The sequence below is a fragment of the Vombatus ursinus genome, unplaced genomic scaffold (assembly GCF_900497805.2).
Source record: "Vombatus ursinus unplaced genomic scaffold, bare-nosed wombat genome assembly UNPS02009824.1, whole genome shotgun sequence".
Classification (NCBI taxonomy): Eukaryota; Metazoa; Chordata; class Mammalia; order Diprotodontia; family Vombatidae; genus Vombatus; species Vombatus ursinus.
In genome coordinates this window covers 8,575,448-8,602,835 of record NW_020949602.1, presented here as the reverse complement: position 1 = coordinate 8,602,835, position 27,388 = coordinate 8,575,448, and the positions used below count along the sequence as shown (strand labels likewise).

The window sequence follows — 27,388 nt, the reverse complement described above, 5'->3', positions numbered from 1 at the left end:
GAACAGAAGGAAAGAAAGAGCTAGCTAGAAAGAAGACAGAAAGAAAGGAAAAAAGAAAGGAAGAAGGAAAGAAAAAGGAAAGAAAAAAGTCAGAAGGAAAGAGCTAGCTAGAAAAAAAGAAAGGAAGGAAAGAAAAAGGAAAGAAGAAAAAAGGTCAGAAGGAAAGAGATAGAAAGGAAGGAAGAAAAGAAAGAAAAAAAGAAAGAAGAAGGATCATTTACTAGTCAGATACAGTGCTGGGGACCAGATGAGTTTTGGCATCACTTCCCAACAAGATCTTATTGCTTGCCTAGGTATCAAATGGCCAGTATTCCACTGAGGATAGCTCCAGTCTTGAAGCTATAGTGTCAAATCAAAATGGGGCTGGTGAAAATCCCATTATCCCGGGGTTTCATTTTTTAAGCTTAAGTAATTTGGTAGGAACATTCTCCCTCCTCTCACTTCATCTCTCCCTCTGTCCCCACCCCAATTTGCTTAGACATTTAGTTGGTTCTGGAAGACCATGGGGTCTGACAAACAGAACCTTGAATCGCTCTGCCAGCAAACCCGCTCAGTGAGTGCTATTTCAGAGAGGGCTGAAAGTCCATAAGCGAATGCTTTAGGAGAAGCAAGGCACATGAATACACAAGCAAATGAAAAAAAAAAGACATTCTATTGATTTGTTGTCTAGACAGAAATGTATCTGCTAACATATCACTAGACATTAGTCAAAGCTGTCAGTCCTGGCTCAGATGTGCAGAATCAGGTATTTTTGTAGGGGGTGGAGGGGCAGGAGGGGGAGCAAAAGCCAGGGGTGAGGACAGAGTGACTTATTACAGAAATATCCTTAACTGGGCAGTGAGAATTAGGGCTAATCTGTGGGTATGTGAGCAATCTGGACATTAGGATAAGGAGAAGAACCCACTTGCTTCCATAGTCCTGGTTTTTGTCTGGTGATGCAGCAAACTCCCCCTCTTCCCCCTCCCCCCAAAAGAACCCCAAACCAAAACCACTGAGACCTATATTTAAAATTCCACTTATCGTCACCTTATCATTTCTGGATTCAAGTAGAATGTTATTTCAATCATGCGATTATTCAGTTTATTTGCGGGGGGGGGGGGGAAGGAGAGAATGAAAACACTCATTCGAAGCTATCAAATCCCATTTAACTTTATACCAAGATAAGTGAGAAAGATAACTGCTTACAGAAATAACAAACTGTAATAAACTTTGCTTTTGGCATCTGGAGTTCAAGAAGTGGTCAACTTGATCTAAAGTTCTATAAAGCTGTATTTTTTCCCCCAAATCAACTCGGTTGATTCAAAACATCTGTCCCCCTGACTTCCCCCCACCCCTTCCAATCACTCCCCCATATAATTTTGAATAAATGATTTGCATTTTTTCCTATTTTGTTAACCCTTACAGGAACTGAGGTTAGAATGCACGAGGTTGACTTACCAGCCCCCAGACCTTGGAAAGTTAGGGAGCTCATCCGTGCCATGATTTATCTCCCCAAGCCCGACAGTTGCAGACTTAACACAAATATTGCTGTGACCAGTTAACTTTCCCACAATCTCGAGCAAACCTGACATCTGAGGGGAGTCAGTGAACGTGTCCTCAGAGCACAATGGTGCCTGAGAAGACTCCCCCATCCCCACTGTGGCTAGTTTTACATGAAATTAACATTTCCCAAGAAATTTACCAAAAAAAGGGTCCTTACATTGAGGAACCCCACCTGTCCGGCCTGCTGACCAGCATCGGGACAGACAAGTTGGACAAACTCTTTCAGCGTCTCCTGAGGGTGGTAGCGAATTGCCGGGTGTGAGAAGTAGGGCCCAGGCTGCTGGATAATGGGAGATGTCGGGAAATGTAGAGTTGATGGGGTCGCATGTGGACTTGCTGTGGGAAAAATAAAGAAAAAAAACAACAACAGTTAGAAGAAGGGAGATTTTTTTCTTGTCCCCGGCATCTCCTCCATTGCACAGGGCTCACAGAATTCCTCGAGTGACCAATCTGAAAATGGCCAGCCCTGATGTGTTTTTGCTTCTCTGGGCTCTTTAAGACAACACGGAGTCTGGATTAAGCGAGAATTTCAAGCTGCCTTTGTATTTTCAGTGGACATGAGTTATAAAGGCATTAATAATCCTGGGTGAAATGGAAGATTATTCATTACCTTAAGAGCTTTTTTAATGAAGCAAGCAATAAAAAATGTATCTAGTAGATTAGGTTTGATTTAACTGACACTATAGATGACAAATTCCAGTTTTCACATATGGATCCCCTTTCATTCTGAACGACCCATGGATAATAATTCATTCTTAAAGCTCTTGTCCCCCTTTCAGTGAAATTTCGAGGGACTAATTCCGGATGAACTTTTTGGGAAGGATGGAGCACATGATCATGTATTAACCTGAGCCATTACTGGGGGGCAGGGGAGATGGGAAGGGAGAGCAGGATGAAGAAGCAGGGGTGCACTCTTTGCCTCAAGGCTGATCTGTCTGTCCGCCTTACAGTTCTAAAGTTAAACTCTGAAATGCTCCACGTCCCAGGGTGGGAACCCACATGCCGAGGGAAGGAGTGACCCCTGCTGAAATGCTGGCTCGATGCCCATGCAAACTGAGAAGAGGCAGACGGTGAGAACTCCCTTATATACAAACCCTGCTGAATTTCATTTGTACAAGAAGGAAATTACATTAGTTGCTTTTTTTTTTTAAAGAAACCTATCCAAAGTATGTAAAAATTTTTGCCCCTGGCTTAGGAGGAGGATTGATAAAAGTCACTATGAGGCCAAAGCTGTACATGGGAAGGGTTGAAAGTCTTTAACTCAATCTCAGGAGGTCACATGCTCCATGAGGGCATGGGCCAAGTCAGTCATTAGTTAACTTGGTATCTCCATCAGTGCTCTGTATACAGCAAGTGCTTAATAGGTGCTTTACTGAAGAGAATACATGATGAGGTCATCTGAATGTGGCCTTCAGTTACCAGACAGTAACTCATCTTTACAGTTTAAGACACTGTACGGCTAAGAAACCTTTCTCCCAACCCCTTTTAGGCAGGTTATTCAAGTATCACTGAACTTTCTCACTAATTTGCTGATGAGAAAATTAAAAAGGAAACTGATTCTTTTTTTTTGGCGAGGCAATTGGGGTTAAATGAGTTGCCCAGGGTCACACAGCCAGTTACATGTCAAGTGTCTGAGGTCACATTTGAACTCGGGTCCCCCTACTCCAGAACTGGTATTCTATCCATTGTGCCACCTACCTGCCCCAAGGAAAATTATTCTTTCATTTATTTTTATTTATTTTTTTAAGGAAAATGATTTTTGAAGATATGTAACTAACACGTCAGTATCAGAGCTAGGACACAAACTTTCTGATTCTGAGACCAACGTTCTTTTTACTATGCCACGTTCTTTTCAGCCAACCAACCAGTCAATCAACTGGGCCCTGGAATGGAGTCAGGAAGACTTAGGCTCAAATCCACCTTGAAAACCAACTGGCTGTGTAACCCTGGGCAAGTCACTTAAATTTCCCTGTGCCTCAGTTTCCTCACCTGTAAAATAAGAGAGTCGGACTCAATGGTCTTGAAGTTATCTTTTGGCTCTAAAGCTATGATTCTGTGAATGAGCATTTTTAAAGCACTTGCTACTCTCTCAGCACTGTGCTGGATGATGATGATAAAGATAAAGATGAACCAGTTCCTGTACATTGCCAAGCCCCTCCCCAAATGATGGCTGGTCATTATTCTTCTCATTCTATTCAACAGACATTGATTTAGGGTTTATTATATTCTAGACACTGTGCAAGGTGCTGGGGAGATAAAGATAAGGAAAATGACAGCGTGCCTGCTCTCCGAGGGCTTACATTCTATGCTCTGAATTTAACTCATAAAACCTGGCAGACAACTGGAGAACAGGACTATAGCATCCCTTGCAGCAGCAGCCAAACCTCCAGGATGACACTCAAGTGAGATGTTCCCCAAGAACATACCAAGGAGATATGAGTGGAACCGGGAGAAAGACTCATACAAGACAGACAACTCAGAAAGAGTCGAGCCGTCGGATGAGCAAGATGCCTAAGCACCATTCCTGAGGACAGATGCCACACGGTGAACTAGAGAGATGAAGGACTCAGGCTACAGAACGAGATGTCTGTGTTGTAGACGTGGCCAACGGGGGAAGTCATTTTGGTGGATGAAGCATACTGGTTACAAGGGTTTTGTTTTTCCTTGATTTTTTCCCCCAATGGGAAAGGAGAGGTAAGAAAATAAGTTTTTGGTTTATTTGTCCACTTTCAATGGCTAGCCCCGATACCTCCAATGCTCTCCCTTCTCACCTCTGTCTCCTGGCTTCCTTCAGGTCTTTGTGAAAATCCCACCTTCTACCAGAAGTCTTTCCTGGCTTAGTTCTCCTTAATGTCAAGGAGAGCCTTCCCTCTGAAATTATTTCCAATTTATCACAGAGACAGAGAAATACAGCTATTTCTACATCTTGTTTGTGCATAATTGTTTGATATCCCCCCCCCATTAAACTGTGACCTCCCTGAGGACAGGTACTGTTTTTGCATCTCTAGAACTTAGCACAGTGCCCGGCACATAGTAGGTGCTTTCTGATTGATAGTGGCTATTCCACCCTGGTAGTGGACATTTCCTCTCTAAGTGTGCTCTCCACCAATGAAATGGCAGTCTGTCCCCCTCCCCAATTCTATCTCACAGGGTCATTATGAGAAGCCAATAGGATGGAGGCTTCTTGAGAGGAGAAACAGTCTTGCTTTTGTATCTCTCCTATCTAATGGGCCTTTGCGCTGTTTCTGCCACATCACAGTCCCCGCCCTCGCTGTCCACCACGCCTCGACCACCCTCCCTCCTCACCTCTGCCTGTTTTCCTACAACTCAGCTCAGGCATCTCCCTCTCTCGGAGGCCTTGCTGGGCCCCTCAGCTGCTTCGCTGGCATCTGTTTTGTATACACCGACCGGACGATAAGCGTGCATGTTGTCTGCGGTATTTAAAGGCAATCTCCCTGAGGCCTAGGACTGTGACTTTTCTATCACTCAGCACAGTGCCCAGCACACAGTAGGGGCCTAATCAATGCTTGCTGATTGCCACCTTTCAGTGGCAGAATCTGGCCTGCCACTTAACTCCTGATGTAAGATCTTCACCAGGAAAACTGGGCGGACAGGAGCTGCTTTCACCGGGACCTGAATAAGCCTTCCTGACACGCGCTTGGAGATCCTTGGATGCACCCCCAGAAAGGGCAGAGCTCCCTCGTCGGAAGCTGGCACGCTGCTGCTGAGAGGCAACAGGACTACGACGATTCCAAATTTTCGACTGGGGAAAACAGCTCTTAGCGTGGTGCGCACCCAGAGTCGACACAATGAAAAAAATTAGAGAGCATTATGTAAATGCATATTTAGGCCCTTCAAAAATGTGCATTATTTACTTGAGAGTCAATAAAGGCTTTTCTCAAGTGTTTCCAGTTTAGCGCGGCGCATCCATCTGCATCCACGTTGACGTTAATACAATTTGGTGTATTAAAAGGCCCTACAGAATTGGCTGCGCCGGGGGCTCTCGTCAGCCCGAGGCCAGGCCCAGCTGGGACTGACGGCAATGCACGACTTGGGAAAGATGTCCCGGCGTGACGGGGCTTTCAACGTGTCTCAGAAACAACATTTTAGGCTTCTTAAAGGTCCCATTAAAGGGCTGGGCAACTTCTTTCATAAGGTTCTACCTGCCCAAAAGACAACAGAGAAGCGCTGTGCCTGACAGAGAGTAAGCGTGCTTTTTTCATTCATTCATTCATTTGTTCATCCATTCATTCATTCAATAAGTGAATGGAAAATGAAAGTGACAAACCATTAGAACTTCTTGGCCCAGGCCAGTAGGCTGTAAGCTCCTTGGGGAAAGGACTACTTTTGTTTCATTTTGTTTGTTGACACCCAGCACCGAGCCCAGCGCTTAGCTCTTTACAATTTTTTTTTTTGCTTCAGAACAGTAACTTTGTCTTGGTTGGACACTCGCCCTCCATCAATGTAAATCAGCAAAGCATCAGTAACTGGGAACACCGAGGGTGAAAGTGACCTGCCCCTGATCCCACAGCCAACAGATGCCAAAGGCGAGATTGAACCCAGGTCTTCCTTGCTCCAAGGCTGGTCCTCTGTTCATCCTCCCACACTGCCTTTGCCTGGCACAAATGAATGATGCTCAAATGCTTGTGGGATCAGCTTGGCTTGGCTTCATCTTCAGTGATCACGATTGCTTTTTCCTTTTAGGTACAAGTTCGGAACTTTGTTTCTCTGATCTCAAAGGTCATCAGAGCCAACCGACAACTGAACAAGAATCCTCTCTACACCATCTCTGACAACTGTTCCTCCATCCAGCCTTTGCCCAGAGACCTTCAGAGAGGGCAAACCCATTACTGCCATCACTGCTGAGAGGCAGCAGGGTGGAGGAGATGCAGGGAGACACTTCTTCCCGTTTTTGAACACAAGGACTCTTAGAGATCATCTGTCTAAACTATCTAGGTGGCTGAGTGGTATAATGGTTAGAACTCTAGACCTGGATTCAGGAGGACCTCAGTTCAAATTCTGCTTTAGAAACACACTAGCTGCGTGACTCTGGGCAAGTCAACTTAATCTCCTTCACCTTTAGTTTCCTCATCTGTAAAATGGGTATAATATCAGCACCTACTTCACAAAGTTACTGTCAGGGTTAAATGAGATAAAGCACTTTGCAAACCCCTTAGTGCCAAATACACTTTAGCAATTATTATTATCGTCATCATCATTGTCATCATCATCATCGTTGTCATCGTCATCATCTTCCTTCCTTCTCCTTTTATTAAAAGTCAGCATTCCTATAACTCTCCAAATCAAATTCCCTTCTCTGGCTAACCATTTGAATGGAAGTTCCTTGAGGACAGGGCCTATCTCACTTTTGTATCTGTACCTCCAGCATTTAGTACAGTGCTTGGCTCTCATACAGAGATCAAGAAATAAACGTCTTTCCATTCATTAATCTGGGGGTTGAAATCCACACTAGTGGAGGGAGAATCCCCACTAATGAATTTATATCCTTGAAATATTGAAATGAAAACCTAAAAGGGCATAAGAGTGAGGGAGGGGGAGAGGAAGGGAGGGAGGGAGTGAGAGAGAGAGAGAGAGAGAGAGAGAGAGAGAGAGAGAGAGAAGAGAAGAAATCCCTCCCCTCTTCCCTCCCACCTTGTTACCAACTTTACCGTTGCCAGCCCTGTTTCCCAAGCTCCTTCCCTATGCATCCTCATAACCCTCCTACACTCTTCCTCTTACACAATGGAGTACATCCACCTGTGTCACCCTGATGTGGCTCTAATTGCCTCTTTCCTGATTCACACGCACTGAGTAGGGGCTTGGATTCTTTTCACTTTAGCTGCTAATTTCTGGCATTGGCTGCAGACCTTCACCAGGAAGATCTGGAGAAACGCTGTCAGCAGAGCATTAAAAGACAGAGCTGAATCTCTCTTCAGGTGTGGAGTGCTCTTAAGATGGGATTTCATGATAGGGCTCATGGAGAATGCTGGACTTGGAATCAGAAAGATGTGGTTTCAAATTCCATCTCAGACACTTCTTAGCTACGTGACCCTGGGCAGGGGGCTTAACCTCTCTGTGCTACAGCATTTGCAAAATGAAGGGATTAGACTGAGGATGTACTGGTAAATATTTACTAACCAGCTCTCCAGGAAAAAAAAAAACACATACATGTGACACACTTTTGTTTAATCTGCATCACTCACATTTTCTCCATCTTGAGTCTAGGCAGTTAACAAAGCAATAAGCTAAGACTTAATCTGGAGCATTTGCCAATTTCCAAAGTGTAAAAGTTCTCATTGAAAATTTAACAACTGGGCTCTTGCAGGCTGGTTTAAGCTGGCTTCAGCACACCCCTAGATTGAACTCAATGGCTTTCAAGGTTCCTTACAGTTCTAAACCTATGAGCTTACTTATGATCCTTCCCTTCGCAAATACGAAACATGGCATCCAATGCTTCATTCTGTGAAACTTTACAGAATTTCTGATTTCTTCTTTGTACTGTCACAAGTCCATTCCATAAACATTTATTTAGTACACACTACAAGCACAACACTGTGCTCCCACTGGTTGGGGCTCCTCACCTTCAGTAATCTCTGGAATAAAATACCAATATCTCACTTTTGTATTTAAAGCTCTTCACAGTCTGGCCTTAGTTCACTTTTCTTGCTTCTGTTGCACATTACTCCCCTTCACATAAACATTCCTGTCACACTGGCCTATTTGCTTGCTCTTCCCTAAATTTGGCATCTCATCTCCAGCCTCTATGCCTTTGTACAAGCTGGCCCCGATGCCTAGAGTACCCTCCCTTTTCCCCTTTAAGAATCTTGAGCTTCCTTTAAGAAGAGTCTTCTTTATCAACTAAGCCACAATGCCTCTAATTCTAAATTATATATTTTTAAAAATAAATTAAACAAACAGTAATTATTAAGCTCCTACTTTGTGTCAGGCACTGTGTTCGGTGCTGGGGATATGAAGACGAAATGAAATTATCCCTGGCCTCAAGGAGCTCACGTTCTCTTGCAGGAAATATCACCTGTACCACAGATACACAAGGTAAACACAAGTTTACCTTCAGGGAGGAGACATAAGAAGGCTGAGCAATCAGTCCTCAGGGAAGGCTGAGCTTTGAAAGAAGCTAGGGATTTGAAGGGGTGAAGATGAGGAGAGAATGTCTTCTAGGCATGGAAGGGACAGCCTAAGCAGACACACAGAAATGGGAGATACAGAATAGATTTTATTTCAAATTAAAGAAACAAACACCTGGGAGAAAACAATCCCATCTTAAGAGCGCTCCACGCCTGAAGAAGGATTCAGCTCTGTCTTTCGTTGCTCTGCTGACAGCATTTCTCCAGATCCTCCTGGCGGAGGCAGAGACCTTGGCGGGGTCATCTCTGCAAGTCCTTTTTTTTTTTAATTACAAATAAGGAAACTGAGGCCTATGTAACTTGTCCGAGGTCACAGAGGTTTCCAAAATGAAGTCCATTCTACCTCTGAGGAGATATCCCATGATCACCTAGGTTTGGAGGTGAGATTTCAACCCGATTTGAATCCTCTCACTGTAGAGCGATTATGGTTTCTACTCTATCATGCTGTCTTGGAGGAACGTGTTTCTCTTCCAGAGAAGATGATGACTGGGTTTGGTACAATGAATTATTTTATAAAATCACAAACATCTGAACACGATGTGGCCATTTGCTTGACTTGACAAAGTCCCCTGAGGGGCTTGAATTTCCAATAGCATGAAATGCGGTGGGTGGACCACTGCTCTCAGAGGGCGCTCTAACCCGGCATCCCCCTGAAAGTACCTATTTTCGAAATTGACCATATTATCGTACTAATTGGCTGAGTCTCCATGCTGGCTGATGGGAAATGCTTTCAAACACCATGCAACAGCTGTGTTTATTGGGAATATGAAGAGTGACTTTTTAATAAGCAAAGTTGGCCAGGATCCAGGCTCCTGGAAGGGAAGCTGAACTTCTATGTTACATGCCAGTGATGATAGGAGACAAGAGATAAGGCAGAGAAAAATAAAACAATATTTCAGCCACCCCCACCTCCACCCCCCACCACCTCCCAATCAGCCATCTTGCAATGAATAAGCAGTTATCTTGAACAGGCTGGATTCTCTTAACTACCTACTGGGAATACACAGAGTTCTAAAAGAAAGCCCTGGCAGTTTATGTCAGAAGCAAGGTCCATTGGCAGCAAAGGGGTCCAAGATGGCGGATATGTTGGGAGATTGACAGGACACTTTCTATATTATATATAAGGTCACTTACAGCTTAAAAAATCTACGAACCCATGAATCTTTAAGGGAGGAGATGGGAAAAGGGAATAAGTGCTTATATAGCACCTACCATGCACCAGGAAGTGTACTAAATATTTACAAATATTATCTCAATTGATGTCCACAACAACCTTGGAAGGTAGATGCTATTATTATCGCCATTTTACAGCTGAGGAAAATGAGGCAAACAGAAGTTGTGACTCATCCAGAGTCACACAGCTAGGGAGTGTCTGAGGCTGGATTTGAACTCAGGTCTTCCCTACTTCCAGACCCATTGCCACAACCTAGCTGCCAAAGGGTTGGCCTAGATGGCCCTTTCAGCTCTAAATCTATGCTCTGAGAATATCTTCTAAGGATTCCTAAGGTCTAAGGTCTAATCTATGATCTCGGGATGTGACCTGATGATCTCTGAGGTCTCTTCCAACATAAAATATGTGGCTTTATCATCTGTGCCCTGATTCACCCGTAATCCTTTCCACTCCCGTAATACAGGCTGGCAACCTTTGATTGGCTTGTACTCAAGTTTTTGGACGCCAGAAAAAATACGTTTAAAAAAGCAACAACAAAAAACAACAGAAAGTCCCAAAGGGGAATGAGTGAGTTAGCATGGTAACGAGCATCCTGAGAAAACTGAAAGGCCTCCTTGGTGATGACGCCGTCCGCCTCTGAGCACACAACGCTCAGGCCACAGGAGGCGGAGCTCGTGGGGACGCTGCCCTTCTCATCTGCCTCCCCGTCCTTGTTTCCAGCATCTGCGGCTCCCCTGCCCGCCTGCTCTGCCGGGGATGGTAAGCTGATACTACACATATGACGTCCCAGCAACACTAATTCACTCAACTTGGGCCGTGATTTATGGCTCTGTCAATAGGAGAGGCTGGAAATCCTGGGTCGACGCTTCAACGTGGATCCCATCACATGCTCCCGAGCCCAGAGTGTGGTCCCTCGTTCCTTCTTCTATCAAAGTCAATCAAGAACGTGGTCCTGTCCTTGGCTGGAGATAACGAGCACGGAAGGATGGTGGCCATGCCTTCCCTGAACTGTCCAACCCCCAAAGAATACGGGATCTCTCAAAGTCTATTGCAGGCCACGGATTTGTTTTTCAAATATCTTTATAACTGTATTTCAATATATTTGTAATCCTGTGCATTTGTTTAATGTATTTAAAACATGGTTCTGAGAAGGCTTCCCCAGTCTGCCAAATAGATCCACATACCCCCAAATCCCTGGTCTATAGTATGAGAAGAATCATGCATTATGGAGGCCCATGGCTGTTGTTTATCATCAGGCCCTCTTCCTTTATTGTCAGCCCTCTTCCTGACTCCCATCCTCAGTAGCGGTACATAGGAGGGCGGAGGAGGGCAGCACTCTTTTGCCCAGGGAGGTTGGGATCCCTGTTCACGCATCCACGGCGGCTGGTCACTCATTCTTCTCTCTAGCATGGCTCCCCTCACCCCGGGGCGTCTTGCTTCTTTGAGAGATTAGGCACCTCCAACCTCTTGGGGCTCCAGCAGTCTTCCTCAGTGAAAGGAGATAGCTACACAATTCTCAGGCGAAGGAGGCCTCTTTAGAAGTTGGCTGTGGGGATGACAAATGAACCCAGCGGGGGGTCCTACCCATCTATCTCAGGACAAATTATTAGCGTAATCGAGCTTTTACTTATGCATTTATCTGGTAATTATTGAACAGTTAACACAACAAAGCTAAGCCACTGGGGCACTTTTATGAGCCCCCACCCAGTGGGGGGGCATCCTGGCTAATTTAGGAGGCTTCCCAGGCAAGTGGGGCACATGAGGACAGGCAGGCAGGCAGGCAGATTCTGAGCCTGGAGCCATTAAGCATTTCCAGCGTTACAGAGAAACCCTTCACAACGTGGTAAAGGGTGATTTTAATTACACTCGTGTTCAGGCATCGAGGTTTTGGAGGCATTTTCCTCATGATTGCTCCTGTCCCTCCCTAGTTCCCGCCTCCATTCTACTTCTGGTCCAGGGTCATCTCTGACGACTGAATTTCCTAATTTTAGGTCCTTGTAGCTGCTGGGATCCTAGGTTTAGAGGTGAAACGGACCTCAGAGCCCATGGATTCCAATGCCCTCCTTTAATGAAGGAGGAAACGGAGGTTCAGAGAGGGAAGGGAGCCCACCAAGGCCCCTCTTTTCTTTTTCTTAATTTGTGGCCAGGGACTTACTTTTTGGAAGTAACTTGCCCCAGAGGTCACACAAGCTAGAACAGGATTTGAACCTAGATCGTCTGACTACAGATTCCTAGACCTTTCCACTGTACCACGACTGCCTTTACTATTTTATTTTCACTGCTTCTTTTTTACACATACTCCTTACTACTCAGGTGACTCCAATTCTGTAGTCAAAGCTAAGCACACTTGACCTTGCATGAAGGTCAGCTCATCTCTGAGTATTCCAGGGGACTCTGAAGTGTCATTCAAAGATCTGAGCCACTCACTGACTCTGACCTCGTGCTGTCTTCACAAACTCCCAGTAAAGGAGGCAGCTCACGGGCTGTCACCTTCCTATTGCAGGTGAGCTACCTGGCCCCTGTACTTGCCCGCAGCCAGGCAGAGAGAGGTGGGAGAGGTGGGGCTCACACCCGGGCTTTTCCCTGTGGTCCGTCCATAGCTGCCTCTAAATCATCCCTGTTTCTTCAATGCACTACAGAATTTTATAGCTCAGGAAAAAGAAGGGTGGAGGGAGAGAAAAAAGCAGGAATAATCTCTAATTACCACAAATAAAGAACGGTCATAATTAAATACTTGACTGTGATGAAATTTTCAGCATCAGTCAACTCCAGTGTTTGGAAGCTCGGCCCACCATTAGCTCAAAGTACATGGTAATTGTCTGTAATGTATGAGGCTTGCGTGCCTGGATGGGGATGCTTATTTCTCCTTCCAATCCCTTTCAAGTTGGAAGTGCTTTACCGACATTAACTAATCCCAACCACATGGAGAACAACATGGCGCAGTCTTATCCCCAGGATGCAGATGGGGAAACTAAGGCCTCGAGGTTAAATGATCTCTCCAAGCCACAGAAGTCAGAGGCTGAGGAGCTACTGGGACAGTCAGACCGTCCTTCCCTCTCTCTAGGGCACAAGGAGGGAAGAGGCATCAACTCTGAAAAACCCGAGTGTTGAATGTCAGGAGCTGGCATAGTCACTGAAGGTCTCTGCCAAGATGGCGCGTTCATACTGGCTGTGGTCTTGGCAGACCATGGGTTTTGTTTCAAAAGAATGGACATAATATGGCCACAAATATAATGATTTATATATTATTAGAAAGAGGTGACTGTGGCATAGTGGGTTGGACTACGAGAAAGGAAGATCTGGGTTCAAATCCTGCCTACAATATTGACTAGTTATACCAACGACTAACACTGATGGAGAGGTATTCCTCTCTAGACCAAAGGCACTTGTACCTCTAATCTGCTTGTGGAAGAACCTTCACTATAGGATAAAATGCAAACTCTTTTGTTGGGCATTTGTTTGTTTGTTTGTTTTTTGCTTTTTTTGGTGAGGCAATTGGGGTTATGTGACTTGCCCAGGGTCACACTGCTAGTAAGTGACAGCTGTCTGAGGCTGGATTTGAACTCAGGTCCTCCTGATTCCAAGGCCAGAGCTCTATCCACTGCACCATCTAGCTGCCCCTTTTGCTGGGCATTTGGAGCCCAGTCTGGCTCCAGACTCTTTGGATATTGATGACACACATCAACCTCAGCCTGTGCCTTACGTTCCCTGTTTTTGATGTTCCATTTCCCATATCCGTGCTGGCTGCCCCTCGTACCCTGGAAAGCCTCCGCTCCTGTCTCCCCCTACAGCAATCCCTACCTCCCACCTCCCCTGGAATCTCATTAAAGGTATCCCTTCCTAAGCAAACCATTTCCCCATCACCCCATTCACCATTACTTTTCTTGCAATTACTCTGCAGTACTTAATTGGCTTGGTATATATCTCTCCCCACCCCCACCCTACAGCAGAATGGAAGCTCCTTAAAGGGCCTTGTCGCTTTTGTCCTGGTGTCACTGTCACCCAGTACAGTGCCCGGCACACACCACATGCTTAATCAACTCTAGGTGAACTGGTGAGTTGAATCCAAATTCTCCTCGTCCTTCAAGACTCAACTCAAGTACTGCCCCTTTCCTTTCACTCAGACTATCAGGTGGTGTCTAAACAGTACCACGTTTACCGGAACTGTGGTGAGTACACGGCTAACCTAAACATGGAGATCTGGTGCTAAAATTGGGCAAGTTTTTGGTTTGTTTGTTTACTGGGTAATCACAGTGGAGATGATGGTAGACGTTAAGCATTTAAAGGGATGTCAAAACGCAAGAGGATTAGCCACGTTCTGCTTGGCCCCAGAGAGAAGAACCAGCTGTGGAAGCTGTGGGGAGGCAGACTGAAGCTTAATTACAGGAAAACAATAAAACCAACATTCTAACTATCTGAACGTGGAATGGGGCTGCTTCAGATAGTATGGAACAAAGGCAGGGCTCTGGCTTTCCGTACAGTATGGGGACAGTACACTTTCCATGATTACTACACTGCTTCTTACCCTAGATCATCTTCTGCCTTTCTCTGTGAGAATGAATATGTGCCTCAGTTTACCTTTTTGTTAAATTTCACCCACAACGAGGCCTACTCTATAGGGTCAGAATTTTTGAATGAGAAGAATCCTTAAAGACCATTTAGTCCAACATCCTAATCTCAGAGATAAAGAAAGATGAATGAGTTTCCCAAGGTCACACCATGAGTTAGCGGCAAATTCTGGGCTAGAGTTCAAATCTCTTGGCTCTGTCTGGTGTACCTTGCTGTACCACAAACATAAGCCTTATTCAGAGTCACTGTTCAACAAATGTAAGGGAAAATAATTAGATAATTAAATTAAATAATTAAAATAATTAATACTGTGAGCATCCCTCACTGTACTGCAAAGCAACATATAGAATAATGGCGCTTCTTCCACTGGTCAGTATATTCTTAGAAGCAGACAATGAGAATCTATCAAGTGATCAATATTGAAGGTAATGTTTCTCACAACAGCCAAATGCTAATTGGCCTTTTTCTTAAAGTAAATCAGATGAGATTTCTTTCTCCAATTTGATTTCTCCAAACCTGTTGCAAAGGCAGAATTGTGGTTGGATGAAATGAAAACTTCCTAATAATCAGAGCCATGCAGAAGTGAATTAATCAGCTGCCTGGGGAGGTGGGGGGGCTTCCTCTCACTGGACATTTCAAGTAAAGGCTGGACGACCATTTGTTGGGGGTTTGGTAGGCTGGATTCTTGTTTGGGTCTGGGTTGGACTAGATCACTCCCAAGGACCCTTCAGCTCTCAGAGGCTGGGCCTCTATAATGACTGCCCATGCTTTCCAATTTTCAATCGATTATTCCTATTCCCCCAATGGCATCCAGTAATTCTTCTTTAAGCAATGATATCATCCTGCTTCCCTAGAAACTGTCCTGGATTTCCTAGGACCTGCTGGGTGTGTCATAGAAGGTGTGCTCTTCAAGGTACAGAATGGACTCAAAGATCTCTGGGTTCTGTCCTAATGCTGAGTTTTATTGACTTTCTATGGTGCCATTTTGCTGAAATGTTAAGTTTCCTCTAGATCAGGAATTCTTAGCTTTGGGTCCACTGTGGACAGATTTCAGGGAACCTATGAACTTGAAGAGGAAAAAAGTTACATCTTTGTTTTCACTAAATTCTAACTGAAATTGAGCATTTCCTTCAATAATTTAAAAACATGATTCTGAGAAAGGGTCCACAGGTTTTCCCAGATATATGCCAAGAGAGATCAATGACACAAAAAAGATTAAGAATCCCTAATCTACAAAGATAGTTAGTTTTACAAAAGGGACATGGATTGTAGAAATAAGATAGGGATCCATGAGAAACCAAGAAAAGGACAGGCCAACTTCCCAAGACATAAGTCAAAGAAGATGAGAACATAATTTTTCCACATGTGTTTTGTGATGCCAGTTGAGTCCAGAGACCCACTTACACTAAAGAAAACCATCATCTCCCCTCTTAAACAAACCAAGACCTTCCTCTTGCACCATGTTCAAATTAAGGGACTTGCCGACATTTGCTGGAGGCTAGGAGCGTGCCCTTAGAGCAAAATACAAATCATGCTTGCCATGGACACATTTTAATAATCAACTTTAAAAGTGCACAAGACCCCAGTGATGGAAATTCTACAATGAGAACCAGACAAGCCATCTACCATTTCAGAAGGAACCAGGGAGCGAGAAAAGCTGTGTGCTGCTCACACAAAATACTGACTAATGACATGAGGATTCAGGGGAAAGAGGACTGGAAAGCATTTGGTGGCAAAAACGAGGCGCCCATCAGGAAGGAAGCAGGTAAAAGCCATTGCATCCCATGAGGGCAACCACCATTGAACTGTGGGCACCGAGGGATCTTTTACTTAGTTTTCTGTTCAATATATATTCTACTGGCACCCCCCTCTCACTCCCGCTGTCTTTCCACAGTGCATTTCTCTGCAAAAGTCCCACCACCAACAGCCTGGATCCCGTTTTCTGAAATACATTCTTACCAGACCTATCTCTGTGTCACTGAAATGACCCGGTGGCCCTAAGGCCTAAGGCATCAGACCTTTACCGATGGCTTTCCATCAACCCTCATGCTGATCCCTGGGTGTCTCTGCCTCCACACAAACGAGGGGGGGGTCCCCCGGGAAAGCCTCACCTCTGGGTCCTGTAATGACAGGCCGATGATGCTGTGTGAATGCCGTTCCCAAGGAGGAGGTCTGCGACGGTGAGGGGCTGCTGAAACCAGACTTCTCTGACTTCTTTAGTGTAGTTGGCGATGGCATCCCTGGCAAGAATGATCGATAAGTTCGATTTAATAAGGCGATGTCACGGACCGACGAGCTAATGCAGTAGGGAAAAGTAGCCCGAGAAAAGTGGACAGACAAATAAAATTGAACATGGCAGCAAATGGAAGCCTGGTGCTTAGTCATGGGCTTTGGGCTTAGGATAGTAGATTTAAAGCTGGAAGGGACCTGAGGGGGTCATCTGTTCCAACTTCCTCATTTTACAGAGAAGGAAACTGAGGCCCAGAAAGCCCATGGGGTTCTAAGTTCAGAGCTGAAAGGGATGGGGCAGGTCAACTAGTCCAATTGCATGATTTTACAAAGGAGAAAATGGAAGCCTAGAGATTTCCAAATCATACCCATAGTGAGCAGTGAGCATGCTTGGTTCTAGACCTGGTTCCTGATGGCCGCAACCCCTCAACCACCGTATACTTTCCACCATACCTGTCAGAGCTTTCTAGGACCAATACTTGTTGGCCAGTATTAATCAAACCTATTCCAATAAAAATTTATATTCAATTTTTTATGTTCTCTAAGATTTTACTAGGTTCCAGGGAAGTCATCATTACGAGCTCTGTACCTCCATGCAATGGGGATAAGAGCTCTGGATTTGGAGGCTGGGGACTTGGGTGCAAATCCTAGCTCTGACCTTTACTAACAACAGTGTGACTCTTGGGCAATGCAATGAATGTCTCTGAGACTGCTCCCTTTTACATCCAGAAAGTAAGGTGATTGGACTAGGAAACAGTAGTAGTTGGCATCTGTAGAGTGCTTTAAGGCTTGCAAAGAACTTCATGTGAATTATTTCAAATGCACACATTATCCTGCATGACCTTGGAAAGTCACTTTATCTTTGCGGGACTCAGACTGTGGCCCCAACCCACTGGTGGCCCTCTACCTCAAAGTGAGGGCACCAGAGAAATCCATTCTCCATTGAGGGGTGCACTTCTGCATGTATTCTATCTGAGTGAGAGTCATAGATGTGAGAACCACAAAGGTAGAGGCGGAAGGCATAGCTCTCCTCAAATGCTCGGCCCACAGGTTTTCTCAAAAAGCTCAACCAAATGACTAACCTCTGCCTGTGTTTTAAGGTGCAGAATTTCATCCTCACCTCTCTCTCTGTCTCATTCTTTCTCTCTCCCTCTCTCTGTCTTTTCTTTATTTCTTCTCTCTCTTCCTCTCTGTCTCATTCTCTCTCTGTCTCTTCTGCTTCTCTCTCTCTCTCTCTCACTCTCTGTCTCTGTCTTTCCCTCTCCCTCTCATTCTTTCTGTCTCTCTCTGTGTGTCTCTCTGTCTCTCCCTCTCTCTGTTCCTTCTGGATGCCTTTAAGCAACAACCTGGTAGAATATCACTCCAAAGAAGAAAGAGATCTCCAGTATCGCAAGAGAACAACACAACTGTTCGACTATAAGAAGGAATGTGGGATAATGGATAGAGAGTTGGCCACAAAGAAACAAAGTCCTTTGTTCAAATTCTATTTTTGGTTGCTTGACCCTGGGCAAATCATTTCATATCTCAGGTGATTCTATAAGACTAAAAGTGACAAACAAATGCAAATATATATTTGGAGAAGGAAACCTTGCATTGTGAGTTTTTGTTTAGTTGTGTCTGATTCTTCATGACCCCATTTGGGGTTTTCTTGGCAAAGATACAAAAGTGGTTTGCCATTTCCTTCTCTAGCTCATTTTACAGGTGAGGAAACTGAGACAAACAGGGTGAAGTGACTTGCCCAGGGTCACACAGCTAGGAAGTGTCTGAGGACAGATTTGAACTCAGAAAGATGAGTCTTCCTGACTCCAGACCCCATGTTCTATCTACTGCTTCGCCTAGCTGCCCTTTGTTGGGAGTTACCAATACAAATTATAGATCTGTATTAAAAATGGAATATAAATTCATATTGAGATTCTGATTTACAAATTTATTAGTGAAATTAAAAAAATACTTTCCTTAAAGTCCACTGTCAGTCAATTTTAACATTTAGAAAGTGAGATCACTCCACAAAAATCCATGTTGCTTCCCTGTTTAACTCAGCATTGCCAACACAGAATGCTTCTATCTAAAATGAAAGTCAGTATCTGCCGAAGTGTGGTGTATGTTTGGTGACATAACTCAAAGTATGATAATCTCCCACCCCGAGGTATTTTCACTGGAATGTATTAGGGAAATGATTTTAAATATTCCTCAAACTATGTAGGACAAAACATCATCTAGGATGTAAATGAGCCACTCAATTCATTAGAACCTGCCTTGGGCCCATCATTCCTGGTTAATTTGTTTGATATATTCTCACTTTATGGGCTCAAAATTAAAAAGGCTAGTCTAGATCATGTGTTGACAGCAAGAGAACATGAAACTTAAGTAGAATTTTTAATCACAATTGGGCTTCCATTCATTATTTTGCCCGTTAAAAATCAGTTTCGTGTTGCAAAAATCGTGTGAATTAATCATGCAAACGGAGAAGTTTCACAAAGCACGTCTGCCTGCCTTATGATATCTCAATAATTAAAAATGATCACATTGATTATTTTGTTTTTTATACCTGTGATTTCATTGGTGTGGGAAACACTCAGGATAGAACACTGGGCTTGGAACCAGGAAGACTCATCCTCTTGAGTTCAAATCCTGCCTCAAACACTTACTAGCTGGGTGACCCTGGGCAAGTCATTCACTCTGTTGGCCTCAGTTTCCTCATCTGTAAAACGAGCTGGAGAAGGAAATGGCAAACCACCCCAGTACCTTTGCCAAGAAAACCCCCAATGAGGTCACAAAGCATCAGACAAAACTGAAATGACTCAACAACAAAAAACTTCCTACAATGATGCCAACTGGCAAGTGCACTATAATTTATAGTCTTAGAGAACTGGGCAGTAAAAGGTGAAGGGTCACCTATTGACCCAGGGTCACACAGTCAGTATGCGAGAAAAGCCCCACTTACACCCTTGTCTTCATGGCTCCAAGGTTGGGCCTCATCGCCTTTACCACACTGTCTTAAAAATCCCAAGTTTTAGAAAAGGATAAGGATTCATCAGCAGAGGAAATTTGCTTTGTCAATGTCAGCTGGCACATTCTTTATGACTTGTAGTCTTAGAGAGTTGCTTAGAGCTCTGAAAGAGTCCGTCACACAAGTAAGTAGTAGAACTATGATTTGAACCCAGGTCCTTTGACTTCAAAGACAGTACTCTTCCCCCCTGTTGCTGTTCAGGTGTTTTACTTGTGTCAGGACTTTTTATGACCCCATTTGGGGATTTCTTGGCAAAGATACTGGAATGGTTTGCCATTTCCTTCTCCAGCTCATTTACAGATGAGGAAACTGAGGCAAACAGGGTGAAGTGATTTGCCCGAGGTCACACAGCCAGTTAGTGTCTAAGGCCAGATTTGAACTGAGGTCTTCCTGACTCCGGGCCCAATGTTCTATTCACTATGGCGCCACCTTGCAGCCCTATTCTTCCCCCTACACCACCCATTCCAGCTTCTGTCACCACCATCATCTGACTGGAGCGGTTCTCTAGAATAAATCAAATGACCTCCTTCTTTCAAATCTAATGACTTTTTCTCTGTGTGCACCAGCCTGGACCTTCTGCAGCATATGTGGCTGCTGGCCACGTGCTCCTCCTTGAAATTCTTTCCCATCTTAGCTCAAATTTAAGGGACTTTAAATTTTACAAACTGTCTTCCTTCAAACCATCTTGGGAGGTAGGCGGTGTAACTTTCGCCATCCCTACTTTGGAGCGCAGGAAACTGAGCCTCAGAGATGCAAAGTGATTTGTAGGTGGCAGCATCTAGACCAGAACTCACATCCAGGACCTTGGCATCGTATGAGAAGCAATTTCATGAACTGAAAAAATTCTGGTTTGGGAGTCAGGACTTAAAAATCTGGATGACCACAAGGATCACTTAACCTTTCATAACCTTGATGTCTTTATTTGTAAAATGGCAGTAGTAATTCACCATCTGCCGAAAAGGATTATGATGAGGAATAGGACTGAGGGCTGGACAGGGGATCTCACTGAGATAGGGAAACACCCTTTACCAGTGCAGGTGGCACCTTCTCTGAAGATCAGAGCCTCATCTAGACCCTTGGGAAGTTAAGTGACTTTCCCAGGGTCACACAGTCAAAATGTGTCAGGGGCCAGTCTTCCTGTCTCCAAGGGCACATCTCTGTCCATGTCATCATGTTGCCTTTCAAAGTTTTACAAAGGTCACAGCCAAATTCATGAACCTTTTCTTACTGAGTCAATGAGAAGCATAATTACTAAGTTAAATATAAACCAAAATCAGAGCATTTTATAGGAGCAGAAGTGAAAATATAGGGTCAGAACTTTCTTTGGGTATTGTGTTTCTGTCCCCTGATCAACCATCAAATTGACATTCCAGCGCTTTAGGAGCTGACCAAAATCATTTGTTAGTGTCCAAGGCAGGATTTGAACCCAGGTATCTGCTTATCCCAGGTCAAGCTCACTTTTCCCTAAACCACATTTGTCTCTAAAAGACACAAAAGGCAAATGATCCCAATGCCCCTCCCCAAGCCCTCTCTCTACCCATACCTAACCATTCTGAGTCCCTTTCTTTTCAGCTCACAGTTGGCATTTCTTTTCAGCCAATCCCCCTACCACTGATTTAAAGCTGTCTTTAGTTAACAACTTCCCACAGCCCCACGCGGAACTGAAGTGAGTCACAGCTGTGAATAAGAAATAAAAAAGAAATGGAAAAAAAAACTCAACCCACACCAGTAATTAATTTCAGTCTCCAAATGAAGAAAACTTCCATATTTTTATAAAAACAATTCCACAACTAAGTCCTGAAGAAAGATCCCTGGGTTTGACAAGAATGAGGAGCCCATCTCTTTGTTGGAGAGTGAAAGGGACCTATTTTCAGAGAGACAGAGGAGCTAAAATATTAATGGGCAGAGGGGACTTCCCTTAAACCGATCACAGTAAAATACAATTATTTCCCACAGGCGGTGGCAATGGAAAGGAATGCTGGATGGTGAATAAAAATGGGGAAAAATCCTGTTAGTACCAAAGATGTTGAAGGAATCTTTCAAAAACTCATTCTTCTGTGAAAATTACCCCAGGAAATGCTGCTAAGGTCAGCAAGACCTTGTCTTATCCGCTGTCTGAGCGCCGGTCACGTAATTCAAGTCACCACCAAGAAGATTTAACTAGCATGCCCAACTTCCTTCAAAGTTCCTGAGGCACGCACCATAACTCCAGTTACTATACTTTTCACTCCTGTGTCATGCCAAGCTCAGGAAAGGACCCTGGGCAAAAACAGCAGAGCTCACGTTTTTGTCTGATGTTGAAGCTCAATGGCGAGGCTGCCTGGAGAGGCTCACCACGGAGCTGCTGAGGGTGTGGGGCCTGAGCTTGGCACCGCCTTGGAATCCAAGGAAAATGATAATCGCTTGCCTCTTGTGGGCACTTTACAGTTTACAAACCAGATGAAGGGGTGGGACAGAGGAGGAAGAGAGAGGCAGGAGCAGGGGAAAGGGTGTGATGCCATAGGGGAAAGGGAGAGGGGGGTTGTCAAGAGAATCTGGGATGGGCAGGATGAGAGCCAGGCCTCTGAGATCTCTTCCATCTGTGAGAGTGGAAACCAGGACAAGGACAAGGGACAGTGAAGAGGTGATTTAAAGTCTGCAAAGGGCTTTACACCCATTATCTCGTTTTAATTAGAACGTAAACTTCCTAGGCACTGGTTCTTTTATTGTATGGATATCCCCAGGCCCTAGCACATAGTGGATACTAAATAAATGCTTGTTCTATGAGGAATTGGTTTCTTGATCTCTGTAGGGCTGTTATTATTATTGCAATTATTATTATTATTATTTTTGTTATTACCCTTATCATCATCATTACTACTATTCTCACTCCACTGATGAGGAAATGGCATCTCCCAGCAACTGAGGATCATAGCAATGGAAATGAGAAGTGGTCTAGGAGGTCATTTAGTTCAACTGGCTGTTTTCCAGACAGAGAGAATGAGGCCCACAGACCACAAGCAACTTGCACAAGGTTACTAAATGAGGGGAACAGTAACAATAACAAAAATGGTAACAATCACCTCAAAAAGCCCCATGTCCACTTGTCTTTAAAGTTTACAAAACTCCTTACGAAGGAGATAGTGCAAGAATTGGTCTGATTTTATGAATGACAAAAGTGATGATGGAGCATTTAAATGATTTATTCAGGGGCCTTTAGTGAGTTACTTCTATGCCCTGGGCCTCAGTTTCCTCATTGGTGAAATGAGGGGGCTGGCCATCTTAGGAGTAAAGGGGCCATGAGGTAACTTTAGCTTTACCTCTATGATTCTGGGAGTCCTGAGGGTTTGAACCAGGATCCCAAAGAGCTATAAAGATGGACATTCTTGAGGGCTGAGGGGGAAGGGGTCCAGAGAGTCTGGGTGGCAGTACCATGTTACAAAGCTAGCTTGTGTCAGATGGAGGGACTGAACCTTGGTCTTCCTAAGAACAAGGCTGGTCCTCTCCATCCTAGGTCATGCCTCCTCCTCTGGGAAGAATTATTATTGATGCCATCCTCCTCTTTATTATCCTCTTTCTGACTCTAAGGCAGAATTCTTGCCAGGGTAGGAGAATGTTTTAAAAAGGCGCTGATGGTATTTAAATGCAAGATTTCACTATCATTATGATCACTCTTAAATCCAGCCGGTCAGCCACCCTTTGCTTGAAGACCTCTAGGGAAGGGAAGGCCATGTTCTCCTAAGGTGGCCTGGTCTACTTTGGGTCAGCTCTAATTCACAAGTTTTTCCTGATTTCAAGCCTAGTTCTGACCTTCTGCAATATCCACACGTTACTCCTGGTTCTGACTTCGGGGGTCAAACAGGGCAGGTCAAATCCTTTCTCCACAGCACACTCTTTCACCTGATACTTGAAGGCATCTCTCATATCCCCTATGAGACCTCTCCTTTCCACATTAACACCCTCAGCTCCTTCCATCAATCTTGATATCAACTCAAGGCCTTTTACCAAGCAGCTGCCCTCCTCCTCTAGACACTTTGAAGTTTATCAAAGTCCTCTATAAATTCTGTTGCCTAGAACTGAATACAACACGCCAGCTATTTTTGACCAGGGCAGAAAACAGAATGACCATCTCTTCTTTAGTTAGTCTTGGCTTCCAGACTTTTCCCAATGTAGGGCATGATCCCATTAGCTTTTTCATTGGCTGTCATATAACACTGCTGGCAGACCCCTTGAAAGACCACAGCCAATGGTCTTAGGTCAAGGTGATGATGGTGACCATTTGGAACAATTCTGTGATTCTTTGTGTATAGAAATTTATAGAAGGAGGTTCTGGTAAGATGCAAATGGTCTCATTCATCAACCATACCCACTGGGGTTTCTTAGTCTCAATGTTGTAAAAACACCATCTATCCTAATGTTATTTATTCTAATGGCAGTGACTAATAGCCTCAAGTGATATAAGCAGAGTAAAATATTCAGCCTGACCTTGGCTACAACATGAAAATGTTTTAAAATCATTTTGACGATGGTAAGAACAAAATGAGACTTAAATCTGGGTCCCAAGGTTTATCTGTTCACTACTACTTAACGCATGTCTAAAAGGGTTCCCCTACCCCTACAAACAAATTAAGGTCCTACAAATTAAGCTCTGAGTGACAGAAAGGGCCTTGTGACACCTATGGTTTCTTTAAGTTTTGAAAGGATGATTTGGAAATGAGATGGGCATGGATTATTCAGAAAAAAGTGAAATGAAAAGTTTTCCAAGGGGGTCCATCTTTTTTTCCCCCAACAACAATTGGGTCTCTATGCCAGCGGGGAAAGTCTTCTGTCTCTTGGGAGCTTCCTATGCTTTCAGGGCATACACAGAAATCCCAGTGGCATGGCAAGAATGAATATACCTGCATTTTCATGAGGAAACCCAAGACCCCCAAACTTGTTCCTATGGATTTAAGTTCAATCAAGGAAGGGTCAATTTACAGAAAGTCCCTGAGGGTAAAATTACTGGGAAAGCACAGATGGCACCTAACACTGAACTTGTACAGTGACGTGAGACACAGCAGGTTACCAGTAAATATTTTGTTGTTTGGATTCTGATGGCTGTTTTATGTGAGGGCAATGGCAGGAGAGCTAACTTTGGAGGCAGAGGCCCTGGGTTCAGATTCTAGCTCTGATATCTGATACCTGGGTGAGCTTGGATACATCATTTGACCAATATGGAACTCAGAGCTTGGAATGGATGACTGTGAAGGTTCCTTCTAAACTCATTCTGTGACCAAAGATTCATTTGAGCCCAATATAGCCTCATGTTGATCAGGACCAGGAATGATTCCAAGTAAATTAAACTGAGGATCATCCAGAGATATATTTCAAAACTTGCTCAGACACAGAGCAGACAGGGGCTAGAGAGAACTAGAGCATGAGGCACCATTTTGATGAGCAGTGAAACGATACTAGCAGGTCACAGGTGGAGGGAGGGAGGATCTCTCAGGTAAACTGGCTTTTATACTATATGCCTCAGGGAAACCAAAGACTATAATGTGACTCAGTTTCCTCCTCTGCAAACTGAGGGACTTGAATTAAATGATATTCAAGGTCTCTTTCCATCTCTAAATCCTATGACAAATATGGTTACCCAACACCTGCTTTTAATAGAACTGTGTGGTTATCTTAAGAGCAAAACCCTGGCGGGGGGGGGGGGGGGGGGACAGGAGATAAGGTCGGGCAGGCTGGTGAAAGCAGTGCTGAGGACAGCAGAATCTCACCTCATTCTGGAGGTCTACTTGACTTTTGTTTTTCCCTTTTAAAATTTAATGATTAAATAAACCAAAGGGTCCTGTGTAGAAGAAACTTGGGAAACAATCTGGTGTGAACTTTACTGTTTTTGGGGCCATAAGAGGTTTCAGTCCTCATGCAAAACGAAGGTTTTAAATAACACTTTGGTGCTGAGATGTCCGACGTCTCTGTCACTGACTACAAAGATATGGTCCTTTGGGGACTGGAGTTAGTTCGTTTTTTGAATGAGGATTGAAAAAATCAAATCCCAGCTTCTCATGCTAGAAAGTTAATTGTCCCCCAAACCTATGACTGAAGAAGAGAGGCTTGTTCCTAAATAATGGGGATGACATCTATATACTACTACTACCATGACTACTACTACTACTACTACTACTACTACTACTACTACTACTACTACCACCACCACCACCACCACCACCACCACCACCACCACCACCACCAGAGATAGGTCATGAATCTGTAATTTCCTTGATATAGAGAACTTCTTGATAAGGAGGCTCTCCCTACCAATTCGGGTTGGTTCATTCTCTGGAATTTATAATCTTAGACATTTGCCTAGAACACTAAGGGATTAAGTGACTTGCCCAGAGTCACAAAGTCAGCATGTGTCAGAGGCAGGACTGGAACTCAGGTTTTCCGGGCTCCACGGCTGGCTCTCTACCTACCACACTATGGCTGCCTCTACCATCATAGTCATTCCATAACCATCATTACCACTACATTTGTGAATGGTTAGTTTCTGCCTTTGCAGGTGAGATAGATATAATTACTAATGTTTCAGGCAAAACATGAAAAATCAAATTTGTTAAGTAGCTGGGTTATCTAGGTGATGAAACTTGAAAACTATGCATATTTAGCATGAAGACGAGAGAGAAGATGATCAAATATCTGGAGAGATAAATCCTAGATGGCCCATGGACTGCACTGATACCCATTCAGTGCCAGGCGCTGCACAGGAAGACTCCTAGGATGGTGGGTGCACCCCTCGTAGAGTGTTTATGGGAAGACAGGGAGGAGAGTCCCCCAGATGAGAAAATGAGATGGATGGGTTGAGATCTATTTCAATAGAGGGATCATGGCCCTCATCAAGGAAAATGAATCAAAGTCAGTTTGCACTGATTGAATGTTAACAACACAGGATCCAAAACAAGGTTATCAAATCCACTGGGATACTGAAGCCAGAAGAGAAGTGGTCTCAGGGCAAAGCTATGTAAGGCCCCTGGGTAGACCTGCCTCATATTAGACTTTACCGAGGAGGCCACACAGGCCTTCGATACTCCGTGAGTGCCCCAACTTTATTTCAAGTAAAAATTAGAAAATGATTGAAACATTGTAGAGAGGAGAGAAATATAATTTTAAGCCTCTTAAAATTGCTTGAACTGTGAAATCAAGTAATGATCACTAGAAAAGGTTCTGTCAGCTGGAATCGACACTGGGCCCTGTCAGCATTTTCCTCTGAAACCTTATTATGGTAGAGCTTTTGATTTCTCATCTCTGCACGACGTTCTTCCCCACAAATAAACCACCGTGACCTCCACCTGTTACCTAGTGAAGTCTGCCTGGCAACCCTCAATAAACTCCATTCTTTTCCTTCAAAGGCCTTTGAGTCACAGGGAAAGTAGGAAGATACAGTTGTGCAGCGATCCATATTGAAAGCACTTTATAACGACACGGCAGGTCAGAGCCCCTGCCACAAGCAAATTCATTTCAAAAGGAGGCAGTGCCTGCGAAAGCTGGAAGGGGGCAACATATTTCATCATTTCAACGTGAGATGGTTCACAGAAATAGGTCTTTCTTCCTTCTTTTCTCCTTCCCTCTTCCCCACTCTCAAGCCCTCCCCCCCTTTTACCCTTCTCATATCTCTCTTCCTCTCTCTCATTCCCTCTAAGTTTCTCTTGTCTTTTTGTCTCTGCCCCTGTCTGTCTCTCCCACCTTCCATATCTCTCC

General features: G+C 44.2%; 1 protein-coding gene across 4 annotated transcripts in view; it reads right to left on the bottom strand.

Annotated features, from left to right (window-relative positions):
- The window catches only part of NFIA (nuclear factor I A), a 464,681-nt gene that overhangs the window by 73,663 nt on the left and 363,630 nt on the right, over positions 1-27,388 (bottom strand). For 3 of the 4 annotated variants that reach the window (XM_027852710.1, XM_027852708.1, XM_027852711.1), the window contains exons 7-8: positions 16,539-16,667; positions 1,700-1,878 (exon numbers count right to left, since the gene is read on the bottom strand). In XM_027852710.1, the coding sequence (XP_027708511.1) occupies positions 1,700-1,878; positions 16,539-16,667 (308 nt within the window). The remainder of the gene's footprint in view (positions 1-1,699; positions 1,879-16,538; positions 16,668-27,388) is intronic. The other variant, XM_027852709.1, reaches the window with a different exon arrangement.